A 13175-nucleotide genomic window follows, 5' to 3' on the forward strand; every position below is an offset into this window, starting at 1 on the left:
AGCAGACATAGTAGTAAAAACACAGGTGTTACTAATAACATTAACGATGGCTCTGTTCTACTCGTGTCCCTGTAAGACATGACAGTGAGTCAGCATGTACAACACCACGGCCCTGAATCTGCTAAATGGGATTCAGCCTTCATTAGTTTTATTATTCACACCTGTGCTTTTTCTACTGTGACACGAGAAAATGTCACATGTATAAAAAAAAGGCCTGTTTGCTCTATAATTGGTATCAAATTACATCTGGAAACCTCAAGGGAAATTATCAGGAAATTGACCCATAAAACAAAATTGTATCAATTTTGTATAATTTATAGAAAATATAGTTGTCCAAGTTGAAATATGAAAACCCAACCAATTAATAAAGTTTAACCTTTTGATGTCAGGAAGTGGGCTGTTGTTATTATTGTTGGGGAGACTTCAGCATACATACATCCTGACTACAGCCCTCGTCTGGAAATATTATTATTATGTGCATTATATTTAGACTCTGAACATGTGAACATCCTGCCCCCGATCAACGTATTCAGCTCTCAGGTTTTTCTGAGACAGAATCACATCAAATAAGACAGCATGGTGTAACAGTCTGAGGGTCAATTTGTTGTCGACCAAGTCAATGATTTATTTTTCCACTCTGTATCACTGTCTATTGTTTTCCCAAATAATAAATCGGAGGGCATGTAAGAGTATTATGTCAGTGCATGATTTGACAGTTTTCCTCTGCAGCACATTAATCTAGATAAAAATCAATTGAAATTGTCTTCATAGCTGGTTTTCCTGTGTAATAGCTCCCTCTCCCATGAGCCTTGTCTTCCACCAGGGTGTGTGTGGGTGTGTGTGTGTGTGTGTGTAGGCATGCTGACACCAGAGTCTCAGTCATTATGGTGTGTTTGGGTTATGACAGGGCACTCACACGCCACATGAGGGTGAGGGTGTCTGTATGCTATGCGGGGATAAGTTATCTCCTGCTGAAGTCTCAGGACAGGGGCCGTTGGTGACAAGAAGACAAGACTCACTGTGAGAAGGAAAAAGGCAATAAACAGTTTGCACACATGTCTAGGACTTTTTAAGTTCAGTCCATACTCTCTTTAAAAAAAAAAAAACAACTATAAACTGAGCGTTTTCTTCCATGTCATTTGCAAACAAATGCCATGTATGCAGGGAAAATTTCTGAATTGCTTCATAACCAACATGAATCACAGCTTTCATGTGAATTTAAATATGTAAATAAACAAGATATGTTCTGTATCAGCAGAGCCAGTTTTCAGAGAATCACATCTGCAGCTCCAGATGTGAGTTTAGAGGTTTAAAAGAGCTATTCAAATTCACATTCTCAAATCCTGACCACTGAGATAATGGAAAATAAACATTTGAATTCTAAAGCAAAGCAGATAAATAATTATCTTTTCTGTGTGGTTGCTCATTAAAAGATCTGTCTACAGCTGGATGTTGAAGCCTTTCGTTAATGCTGCCATGCAGTTAACAAATTTCACCATACAAAGATGTTACGATCATGTTTATTTCCCCAAAATAACCTTAAATTTATTGGAAGAAAATAAGCAAAAATGTAAAGGAATACATTAAGTTTGGAACGGAACAACCGCAGACTGTTCTGTATCTCAAAACCAAAGCATGAGAGAATGAGAGATGGAACAAACCGTAACAGGAAGTAATGACTGATGAGAAAAAGTTGATCTTTTAATCATTTCTCACTGACATCCCCCCAGGGAACAGACAAGGCAGTCAAGAACAGGAACATAACACACTTTAATATCTAAAAACTAAAAGGCCAAATGGTAAATGTTGGCTATGGAGGTTGAAATAACTTTCATTCAATTTGTACATTTTCATAATCTCAGTACTGTTATTAATATTATTTGTCTACAATTGAACGACGCAGTGTCGCTCTTCAAGTCATAATATTGATCAATTATAATTTTTGTCTCAATCACATGCGTACTTTTATCATGAGGAGCTGGGCAGCAATGTCCCAAAATTCAGGCCAAGTAGCTTTTCATATTTCTGTCACATAACCTGGAAGAAGATGAATGCTTAAAATACTTTGCATGTGTTATAAAGCACCCTTCACAACTGTCCCCCTAAACCAGTGAGGCTCATAAAACCCAGGAGAACATTAAACTGTGTCCTCTTGTGTGCAACCCAAGACATGATTTTAATCAGTATCAGTTTCTTTTAGCACCAAGAAATGTATTGGTGTTACAATCAATTACACATGTTCGCCGTCATGTGCCATTAGTCACTGTTATCTGTGAGCCCTGCATGCTGTGTACCACTAACACAGACATGAGGCTGAGAACAATAAATAACATGGTCCTGTGAGTTCATTAGAGGTAATTTGATAGTGTTCATTGTGGCTCCATTGGACAAACAGAGGACAAGGTCTGAGAACATTCTTCCAACAGTACAATCGATGCTATTAACTACAAATGGTTCAGTCCAAGCTGATATATAGCTCAGCCTGGTCAGGCGTTCACACCTCTGTGACCAAATGAAATCCTCCTACATCACACCCACGCTCTTGTCCACCTTCAGCTTCTCAGTATCACATCTGAAGACAGACTGTGGTTCTTTGTCATGTTTAAATACGCCAGAAAAACCTTTAAATCCTAAAACTCATACCACATTCACTCTGCCACCTTCCACCTGCTGACAGTTCAAACTCCCTCATCATAGAGCACAGTTGGAGACTCCTACTTGTCCTCTCCATTATTCTGGTTTTTGTATTTCTCCAGGAACTCTGCATGTTTGTGCCGAAGGATTTCTGTCTGTTTCTTAAAACCGTTGATCCTGGAAAACAGCAGAGAAGACACCTTCAGGCTCAGCTTCATATTCAGGCATCACAAAGCTCAAACAAATGTACTGTTACCAGACAAATGTGCCATGAAAGAGAAGAGAAAACATTTGGAGGACTTACTTGGCTCTCTCTTTGGAGTCATTATAGATTTCTGTGATGATTCTATCTTTCTCGTCCATGAAGTTAGTGTGAATGTCTTCCAATTTACTGAAAGAGTCGAGAGAGACATTTGATTTACAACAATCTTAACAGAATAACTTTGCTTAACCTAAAAACTCAGAGCTCAGCAGGCGCTCTGTATGCTCAGTTGTATTTATGAGTTTGTACAGCTGTTATAACAGCTCTTCAGACCATAAAGAAGTGAATCTCTACAAACAGAACTGGCACAGAGTCAGTGTGTGAAAACAAATACGATGACACAAGCCCTGAGGTTGTGTGAAGACACATGGCAGAGGGACGTGTCCACAAACAATCTCATTCATCTGGGTGTGAATGTGCAGCAAGGAAAAGTCAGGAGTGCAGTAAGGGGGAAACATACATTAAGGAAATAAGATGAAGGGGTTGTAGTGTTTCTCCTATATCCATCCATTATGAGTGCCGCTGCTGATTCTTTAATATTCACAATGAAACGTAACAACTGCATCGTGTGCTTTCTACACTGTGCTCAGCTGATTGGGGCTAAAACAAAGGGGACCCAATAGGGGACCCTTATCACAGACCCACATAGAAATTCACACATGCACAAACATATACACGCACACAGGGACCTCACAGGAGAAGCAGCATACGGCAAAAAGATAGACCTACCGACCTCGTAATGACCAACCAGACAAACAAAATAAATGTTTCTGACAGTCCATGGTGAAGTGATTGTTACTGTTACCAGTTCATTCTGTGAAGCTGCTGTACGTATTAACACCGTTGTGCAGCCTATTCTGTACACTTCTGTAATACCTGCACATTTCGCATTAAATGGGCAGATTGGGCGTCTGATTAAACAGATATTATGATGGTGTATCGCATTTCTGACTTCTGTAGGGAAGATGTCATTTTGTTTGTGCACACAAAATAAAAATGTGTGCTTGCACCATTTTTGAAAAAGTAAATATTCACATTTTAAGCATAGGACTATTATGTCAGCAGTCCATGAAAACCCATGACTCTCAAAGGTCAGATGGCCTCTCAGTTGTTACAAGGATTTATCTATCTGATGTGTAATTCTCATAATTTGTTCAAGTTCAAGAACGATTATTACATACTTTAATGTTACATTATTTCTGACTAATCTTGTATTTTGTGATATTCATCTTTGAAAACTAATCATCTCTGTTTATAAAATAATGAAAACATGGTGCGTACCACATTGTGTAGGGTTTTTACCTGAAGAAGACTACGTGGGCTCCTATGCTGAGCACCATGGTTAAGACACAGTAGCCCACCAGGCGGAAGTTCCTCCTCCTCTTCTTCTGCCTCTCCTCTGGCGTTATCTGAGCAGTATGAGACTGATGAGACTGATGAAACTGCTCCCAATAATAATTGTTGTCCTGGTTGTTGGCACTGAGGATGAAGTAGTTGAAGAGGGATCGTGATTGGTGACATTAAACACAGAGGAGGGACAGACGGTACAAAGTAAAAAACAGACTATACTGAAGAATTCTTGTGGCGAGCCTGAAAGACTCGGTTAAAGTATTACCAATAAATACTTTTATGCATTTTACAACTACATTTTTGCACAATCCTACTTGCTGTGCAACCATACAATGTACATATCTGTATCCATCTGTATATTTTTGTTTTGGACTCTTTCTGTATGTTTTTACTAGATTTGAACTGTGTGTTTTTCCACTGCGCTGTGAGGGACAAATAACTTCTTCTTATTCTTCCACCTGACTGTTGAAAGACTCACAGATTTTCTGGTTTCCCTCAAAAACGAGACAGTACATCTCAAGTAGTTTACCCTGAAATACAGTCAATTTAAACAAAAACACACAATCTGCTAAAGAGTGATTCTACAAAATGAAGACGAATTCTTCATTCTGTGTTTCTGCAGAGGTGGAGGTTTCAGTTGTGCAGTACTTTCAAGAATATCATGTCCTGTGAGTGTGTTACAATAAGCAAACATAAGCCACATGCTCATTGTCTTGAAATGAATTATACATCTTCTCAGAAGAACATCAGAAAAGGTATTTTTTCTTCTCCACCCTAACAGTGTCAGAGTGTGGAAACTGAGAGATTGTCTGTATCTTCACCTGGTTCTGTAGGTGGTGTGACTGAAGGAAGATCTGAAGGTCTGGCCCCCACTGTATCTATGTCTGATTTTGAAGTCGTACTCTTTCCTACTTGGCTCTTTGCTCAGCACACGGTAGGCCTTGTTCAGCTCCACAAACTGGCCGTGCAGCGCTGGGTTTGATGGGTCGCTATCTGGGTGCAGCTACAGTAACATGGGAGGAGTGGGTCAGTGATCATCACATGTACAAAGAAAACCATTCAACCGAAGGATACTCTGGTGCTCTTATAAATTTATCCGGATATGGATACTTGCATTAACATACAAAACTCTTCTGACTTCCTCTGTTGAACAAATGCATGCACATACTGTATATGGTTTGCACTCACAACCAAGCTTTTTTCTCTGAAGGGTGAGTTGCCTCAACCCACAAGGTAAATACACATGTCACATCCATATTTACATTGGAAGCCACAACATGAAAACAAACAGTCAGGAAGCCCACTGTGGGAACAGTTAACAAGCAGAAACCAGGCTGTTAAAGGCTGCCCTCAAGTGGCCAGTAATTTTATATTAAATGCACAGCTTGTTAACAAACAAGAACCATACCTTCCTAGATTTGTCAAAAAATGCTTTTTTAATTTCCTCCAAGGTGGCATCAGATTTCACTCCCAGAAGATCGTAGTAGTTCACAGCTTTTCTGTGGTGAGAAAGGAAGTAACTCAAAACCAAACATGCATTCGGACCTGTTCAAAGCAGAGTACATCACCATAATCACTCAGTTGTTTCAGGAATTCTGATTAAATTCAACACACACACACACACACACACACACACACACACACACACACACACACATACACACCTGTGTGCAGAGCTCTGAGAGAGCAGACGCAGTCCGCTCTTGCAGCACCAAAGGCAACTCTGACATAGTCGCAGCTGAGCCTCCAACTGCATGATGGAAAATTTCTAAGATTCCACACAGACCTGTGCATAGAATTTAATATTGTTTTAACATTGCAAAGTTACATTGTTACAAAGACAGAACATTATAGGAAAAGCAGAAGGACATTTAAACCAAAATATTAACAACTAAGTGGGCAGATTCCAGACAAAAGCCTCAAGGTGCATTTTTTGATATGTTTATGTTGCACTTGAAGTATACAAATCTTAGAGATGTACTTCATATGGAAGGATATAATCTGATGTTTTATGACTCTGAAGTTGGAGGCAGTGGGCTTAAACAATGGCTGATCATTTTCATATTTTCTAGACTTGCCTGTTAACTTTATCATATTGACAAGAGGTCACCATAGAGATAATTAAATTATTTGTTATATTAGTGATTGTGTTTTGCTATATTACAGTGGGGATACGGTCCAGTGTGAAAATGTTTTAAAAAATTTTGGCTGCTAGCAACAAAGCCATGTCACTGAAATAGTTTCAAGCAAATCTCCCAACCGTGTACAAGTGGAATTCAATTGTCAATGCAGATATCAATTAAATATCATTGTACCATGTCAACCCAACCAGTTTGTTTGAAAACATATTGATAAAATTAGAGTTAAATAAAGACGTAAGCTGTTGGTGGAGAAAAAGGCTGTCTATACCTTTCAGTGTGTTTCCATTGAAAATGTGGAGTCAGCAGCTCATCCGCTAACATGTGACCTGTCTGGGGACCACAACAGATGAGAAGATGAGAGAAATATTTTTTAAAAGAAGGACTTTAACACTAACCAACTAAAATTACTTCTGTCATAATCTGCTGAGAGATAACACACACAGCTTTTCATTCAATCTAACACCATGCAGTTATGTTTTTGGGGGCGTGTTCATCCTGTAAAATTTTAGTTAGTTTTATACACTGTAGATTAAAAAGCACCTTCATTAGCTATCGACGGCTACAAACTGGCTGCTGGCTTTGACCGGCTTGACTGATTATATAAGTAGTCAAGTTAAAAGTAGACAGGCCTCTTGAATTTCCAGGAGGAACACTTTGTTCTGCTACCTGAACGGACAGGCTAGTGTTAGCCGGGGTTAGCTTGAAGTCAGTCTCTGCTACTGTTATTGCTAAATGCTAATGATTATCTAATAAAGGTAGAAGTGATGGTTCTGGTAAATATAAAAAACAAACAAAGATCTTAATTCAATACTGGTTCAAGTATAAAACCACCATTAAAAGGAAGAAGAGTGACATACCACAAACGCTCAGTTTCACAACAGTACAGTTGTGCAGCGAGACCGTTGCATAAACTCAACAGATTCAAGCTAGCGGAAACTAAACCGGAAGATGGGAGACTTTCCTTCAAAATAAAATAAAAAATAAAATAAATGTTCATTAACCAAAACAACTACAACTCTAAAACACAATATTCATCCGAATATATCTGTATATCTCAATATATATATTTATTTATTTATTTATTTATTTATTTATTTATTTATTTATTTTTAATTATGTTTAATTACTGTCTTTGTCAAAGATTACAAAAGCAAAAGTTTGGACTCAAATGACATATTTTGTTGATTTCCAAGTGAACAGATGAAAATACAGCCTCTGCAGCAAACATACGTAGAATGAGCTTTTCTTCAAATACTAGTGCACTGTTACTTTTTGTTTCGTGAACTTGAAAAAATAAAAAATGTTATGCATAGATAGCCAGTAGCACAGCACACATTGCACGGATGTGGAGGGATGGGAATGAAGTGAAAGCTCATTTTTAATATCTGTTTGCAGCAGGGTTTACTTCTTTCCACTCAGAAATTAACAAAATTTTAACAAAAGTTTTTCCAGGGTTTTAACCCTGTGGTTGCCGTGTTCACCTATAGAGTGTGATTTATGCCAAGTCCTAAAAAAAAAAAAAACAGTATACCTTGAATTGAACATAACACATGCACCGTTTCTAAAATAGTCAAAAGTTTGGTCGCACTTTCTCATTCACGTGTCAAAACTTTTGACTGGTGCTATATGCATATTAATTTACATTTTACACAGACGCAGAGGTGGGATGTAACTACTACATTTACCCAAGTGTAACCCCAATATCTTGGATGGTAGCTTTCTCCGTCCCCTCCGGACTGTGGGTGACAAGCGGGCTAGAATTTTTTTGAACTGTCTTCTACAATCACCACCGACATGGCAGGACAGTTGACACAGCTTTATTCTGCTCTCTTAGCAAGACATGTTTATCTAATAGAAGTGAATAATATGATAAACTCAAATACTATTACACCAGTTAATGTACAACACACATTTATATGGTAATCTTATTATTAAAATACACGTGCACAATAATTAAGGTTTACATTTTATGCTGCTTTATACTTCTACTCCACTATATTTCAAAGAGACACTCATTAGGCTACTTTTTTATTGCACTACATTCAACTGGCAGCTTTAGTTAGTTGGTTTACAAATTAAGATTTTTACATCCAAAATGAAGAATTTACAAAACCTGAAATTTGTTGTAAATAAAACTCAACAGTAAATACAAGATCTGTATAAAAATCCCAAGTTCCCGCTCGCGGAACGTTCGTTGCCTCCTGAACTTTCCTTTGTTAGCAGGGCTCTACCATAGACTGTATATAAAAAGAGATGTACTTAAAGTATTAAAACTAAATGTACCCGATACAGAAAAATGGCCCTAGTGAGTATTATGCGTTATATTATTATATTATCATCACTGTTGCATTAATGTAAAGTATCATGTTAATGCTGGTTGAAGTGAAGATCATTTTAAATGTTGTAAACTGATGTGTTACTTCAGTAAATGATCTGAATGTCTTCCACCGCTGCAGTTCGTGCTCTTTGTCACTAGGTGGTGATAAGTATCACACCGTGCAATCTGCCAAAAAAGAGGAAGAAACTGCTCCGTTGTTTTGCGAATACTTCCACCCAGGAAGGTGAGTAAAACATTTCTTTCAGCTTTTATGTCAAAATCTGACCGTTGATAATCGCTGTCTAAACTACTTCTGTAATGATGCACGCGACTAAAGACTGGCGGGTTTACATAATGATAGTCTGGGGTTTCTCTGTCAACGCTAAGGTCCAGGATGAATTAATCGAAGTTGTCTGTGATCAGGTAACAGTCCTAAAGTTTACAACATTTAGACTAATTCAAGCAACTCTAACAAACAGCGCCAGCACTGTCACTGTCACCGGTGCGATAACGTGAGGTGTCTCTCATTTCACTTTTGTCACATGTTGGATCTTTTCACAAAACTAAACACTTCTTCTCCCACAAAGCTGTTTGAACTATCTTTTTTTTTTAAAGGTAAAATAAGCAGTTAACCACATTCTGCCGCTCCAGTAAATGTTGAAATGTCCAAGATTTCTGCACTGCTTGCAACACCATCCTGTTTTATTTTGAAGTTACTTCCATATGTGTCTGTTGGTTGCTGATCACAACAGATTGTGCTTTTTACATGTGCTCTCTGATGAAGTAAATTTATTTATATTTTCTGTGTGTCATCTTCATAAGGGAACCTCCAGAAGTGAAACTATTAAAAGTGCAATGCTAGGAGTGAGGAGATAAGCGAAGACTTTGATGATAATCTGCAGAGATGATGGACCCTGAGGTTTCTTTGCTGCTGCACTGCGCAGACTGGAGGGGGCTGCTGGAGTCCCAAGTAAAAGTGGAGCTTTGTGAAAGGTAAAATAACTCAAGGCCTCTGGACTGGGTTCAAACAAAGTCAAGTGTAACTTTTTGATCATTAGTGACACTCAGTCAGTGAGGAGCGGCTGTATTAGGGAAAGGAAAGAAGGTGCAAAACAGCTCATAGACACTATACCTCACATATTATGTTCGGGCTACAACAGTTATTTTTATTCTCAGTTAATCTGTAGATTATTTTTCTTGATTAATCATTTTGTCTATAAAATGTCAGATAACCCTAGTGCTTGTTATAATTTCCCATTTTCAGATGATTTGTCTAACCAACAGTCCAAAACCTGGAAACAAGAAATGTTTTGCATTATTTGATTGTAGAAATAGTTGCAGAATAATTTTCTCTTGATTTACATATTAACTGTTGCAGAATTGCATTATATACAATCAGTTCAACATGGAAGTTGGAGGGGGATAAAATTTAATTGCAGCAATCTGATGAGTTTGTTTATCTTCCATTTTCCCCTCCTCAGATTTAACAGGCAGACAGATCCAGCTCTAGAGCTTCACATAGAGGAGGTGTGGACAGAGCGAGTGACCAGGGAGCCGTGGCTTTTCAATGGGGCCAAATTCAGGCTACACTCTTTCTGCTTGGCCTCCCTAGAGTGTCCCTCATCATCCTGTGCTGCTTCTGAACATCCGCCCTGCACTCAATCATCCAAAGAATGCTCCGTAGTCTGTGTGGAGGATCAGGAAGGAAAATTACCTGTCAGACAGAGACAGGAGGATTTGTGCGATTTGGATCCTCTGCATAATGGTGCTCAAAACAGTTTGGAGCTTAGAAACACGTCTATAAATCAGACAGAAAATATGGGGGATGTCATCCAACAGGCAGCTAGTTCATTGGAACAAGACTCCTCTATTTGTAGAGCAGCTCAACTTCCTTCCCACTCTGATCAGAACACACACGACGAAGACACAGGGCCACTCCTCACTCTGAGGCTTGGCCTTACGTGCTACAAGGACTACCTGGGAACCAACTGGTCTTGCAGGGTGGCAGAGCTCCGTCAGCGTGGGGAGGCGGAGTTCAGCGATTCTCTGGCGCTGCTGGCTCAGCCTTTGGGTGTGGGCGGCGTCCTGTGTACAGATGACGGACAGGTGGTGTTGATCAGGAGGAGCCAGAGGGTGGCAGAGGCAGGGGGGCTCCTGGACATCCCTGGAGGTCACCCAGAGCCAAAGGTGAAATTAAATAAGAAAAAATGAATGTCATGTGAATGATTGTTGTGTTATTGACACCATCACTGCTCTCTTCAGGCGGTGTGTGAGGAGGTCAGCATGGTCATGATACAGCAGAGGCGGGAGGCCGTCGTCTCGGAGCTGTTCGGGTCAGTGTGCGCCGAGATCAGAGATGAGGTGGGTTTGTCTGCCAAAAGAAGTCAACTGCCAACCTGTTAATCCAGGGCTGATATTTAGCTCTGCAGGGAGTTATTGTCTGGCTGGATTTAAGGATGACATGGATGTGTGAATGCTGCAATGTGCATAAAATAAAAGGGACAACGAGTAGATCTAATGTCACATCAAAGACAGACAGAGTAAATCTGAGATTGCCATAATTTTATAGGCTGGGACCAGCTGAGCCCGACTCACCTGCAAGACAAAAGTGAAACAGTGAGGTTAACAAGCGAGGTTACAATCACGCAGTATTCACTCCTCTTATATTTCTCTGAAGTTCTGCAAAAGGCAGAGTTTGGCAAAATGACTTGACAGAATAAAAACAAAAATCTGAATTTACAAATACTTGGTAATAGCCATTTCAACACTGTCACCACATATACCCGACAGTGTCTCTGCTATGTCGGTTATGTTACGTAACGTTAATAAATCAACCAGATCTTGAATTAACACAGAGAAAATGGAAAATAATATTCACTGAATTAGCTTTTTCCAAAATCCTTAGGAGCTCTGTCAGCATTTGAAGAGAAAGCCAAGACTAAAGTCATGATATTCACTTTAGAAAGTCTTTGGAAATGAAGTGTTGGACATTTCACTTCTCACTTCCCTCCGTCATCCTCCAGGTGAATGTTCCTCTGAGCTGCCTCGGAGAGCCTGTCCTGATGGGTGTCGCTCTGAATCACACCAGTGCTGGAAGACCAAGTGCTGAGTTCTACGTCAGGTACTTGTTCCTCCCATTTTAATCCTGATGGCGAACTGTAGCACTGTTTTCACTTAAGGTGAAAGTGTTTCCTCACAGTGGAACCGTGAGTATAATCTGTATTGTACAGTGGCCCCGGGGTGCAAAACACAACAAAGTTTGGAACAAAACACAGAAACAAAATAGAAAACACAGCAGCAACAATGACATTTCAGAAGGCAGAACAACAAAACCGAATGTGCAACTTTTTAGAAAACATAATAAATTAGAAAACAAAACAGCATTTTAGAAAACACAACAGGAAACAACATACTTTAAGAAAGCACATTTAACCAAACAATTAAAGGAGTAAACTCTGAAATGACTCAGGTTCTGTCCAGTCATGAGCAAGGATTATTGTTTCTACCAAATCCTTTTTGTGTAATGTTGTTCTCACTTTTATTGTTGTGTTTTTGTTCTGTTGCTGTTACTGTTTTCTCCAATGTTTTTAATCTCAGGGCCACCGTAGAAATTTTCCTGTCAAATAAACAAATGTTAAAAGGAGGTTGTGAGCAAATGTATTTCTACTTAGGGGTGTATAATATGAAAATATGAGTATAATATGAGTAATCTTGCCTTCTGGCCTGTAACACACCATCTGGTTAGAATTAAGTGTCAAAAATGCAGCTGTACCTATTATTAAAGTAATGTCAGAATCTTTACCCATCAACTTGATATCAGTGCAATGCAATACTGAGTCAGTTGTATCTGCGTGTCCTCAGTTGCTCACTGACATCAGACGAAGTCAGAAAGTTGTACTGGAAAGGAGGAGCAGAGGCCCATGAGTCCACAGACATCGTCTTCCTCAGCAGAACAGTAAGTAAACTGAAGTAACAGATGTGTAAATGTCTGCACAGCAACTCCAGAATGAGCTTTCTTGTTTTGGCAGCTGCATTAGGAGGAGAGTACAGTTTCAGTTTCACACCATAGTAGTAGTTGACATTTTTGTTGTCTGTGTTTTTACAGGAGGTGCTGCAGCTGGACAGGAGCAGCCCTCTGTGGTTGGAGCTCTGTCCTTCAGCTAAAGGAGCAGTGCTGCTTTATCAGACAGTGAAACCTGACGCAGAGCGAGACCGGTGCAGTCGACATGACGCTCAGCTGACGCACAATTGATCCAGTGTACAACCACAGACTTTTTCATTAGTGTTCAGGGATTTATTAACATTTTAAGCACTTCCTGACCAATACTGCTGTTAAAACTGTGCAAAAATACTGTATATTTTTAATCATTTGTACATTAAAAACAAATTATAAAGTTTTTTAAATGTTTTGAATAAAAATCCTAAAAGAGTGACCTGTTTTTTATTGTTAAAATTATTAAATACTACAACA

At 39.1% G+C, this 13175-nt stretch overlaps 2 protein-coding genes across 3 annotated transcripts; one reads left to right on the forward strand and one right to left on the reverse strand.

The window, feature by feature from the left end:
- Window positions 1-1504: 1504 nt before the first annotated feature.
- On the reverse strand, window positions 1505-7318 carry dnajc4 (DnaJ (Hsp40) homolog, subfamily C, member 4). Of its 2 annotated transcripts, none has more exons than XM_023407304.2 (8): window positions 7245-7318; window positions 6656-6717; window positions 5911-6032; window positions 5655-5745; window positions 5068-5249; window positions 4199-4375; window positions 2939-3025; window positions 1505-2811 (listed from the first exon to the last, which is right to left on the reverse strand). In XM_023407304.2, exons 3-8 carry the CDS (start codon window positions 6000-6002, stop codon window positions 2715-2717), a joined length of 726 nt encoding a protein of 241 aa, XP_023263072.1. In that variant the 5' UTR covers window positions 6003-6032; window positions 6656-6717; window positions 7245-7318; the 3' UTR covers window positions 1505-2714. The 2 variants fall into 2 exon arrangements, with proteins under 2 accessions (XP_023263072.1, XP_087030394.1); XM_087174268.1 differs by having other exon boundaries at window positions 5655-5791.
- A 1572-nt stretch (window positions 7319-8890) lies between these two features.
- Window positions 8891-13137, forward strand: nudt22 (nudix (nucleoside diphosphate linked moiety X)-type motif 22). Its single transcript, XM_023407301.2, has 7 exons — window positions 8891-8948; window positions 9527-9697; window positions 10186-10891; window positions 10967-11065; window positions 11728-11825; window positions 12566-12659; window positions 12810-13137. The coding sequence occupies exons 2-7, from the start codon at window positions 9609-9611 to the stop codon at window positions 12954-12956; spliced, it is 1233 nt and encodes a 410-aa protein (XP_023263069.1). The 5' UTR covers window positions 8891-8948; window positions 9527-9608; the 3' UTR covers window positions 12957-13137.
- Window positions 13138-13175: the final 38 nt, after the last annotated feature.

Source organism: Seriola lalandi, unplaced genomic scaffold (genome assembly GCF_002814215.2).
Source record: "Seriola lalandi dorsalis isolate HSWRI2012SDOR001 ecotype SW California unplaced genomic scaffold, Sedor1 jcf7180002054333, whole genome shotgun sequence".
In the NCBI taxonomy this organism is placed as follows: domain Eukaryota; kingdom Metazoa; phylum Chordata; class Actinopteri; order Carangiformes; family Carangidae; genus Seriola; species Seriola lalandi.

What these genes read in the sequence shown, in the direction of transcription:
- dnajc4 (XM_087174268.1), bottom strand. Translation starts at nt 6,708, where the DNA reads ATGTTAGCGGATGAGCTGCTGACTCCACATTTTCAATGGAAACACACT. An exon ending in TCTCAGAGCTCTGCACACAG is followed by an intron (nt 5,792 to 5,910) that starts GTGTGTATGTGT and finishes TGCTTTGAACAG; the next exon opens with GTCCGAATGCATGTTTGGTT. An exon ending in CACACCACCTACAGAACCAG is followed by an intron (nt 4,376 to 5,067) that starts GTGAAGATACAG and finishes CTTCATCCTCAG; the next exon opens with TGCCAACAACCAGGACAACA.
- nudt22 (XM_023407301.2), top strand. Translation starts at nt 9,609, where the DNA reads ATGATGGACCCTGAGGTTTCTTTGCTGCTGCACTGCGCAGACTGGAGG. An exon ending in GAGGTCACCCAGAGCCAAAG is followed by an intron (nt 10,892 to 10,966) that starts GTGAAATTAAAT and finishes TGCTCTCTTCAG; the next exon opens with GCGGTGTGTGAGGAGGTCAG. An exon ending in GCGCCGAGATCAGAGATGAG is followed by an intron (nt 11,066 to 11,727) that starts GTGGGTTTGTCT and finishes GTCATCCTCCAG; the next exon opens with GTGAATGTTCCTCTGAGCTG.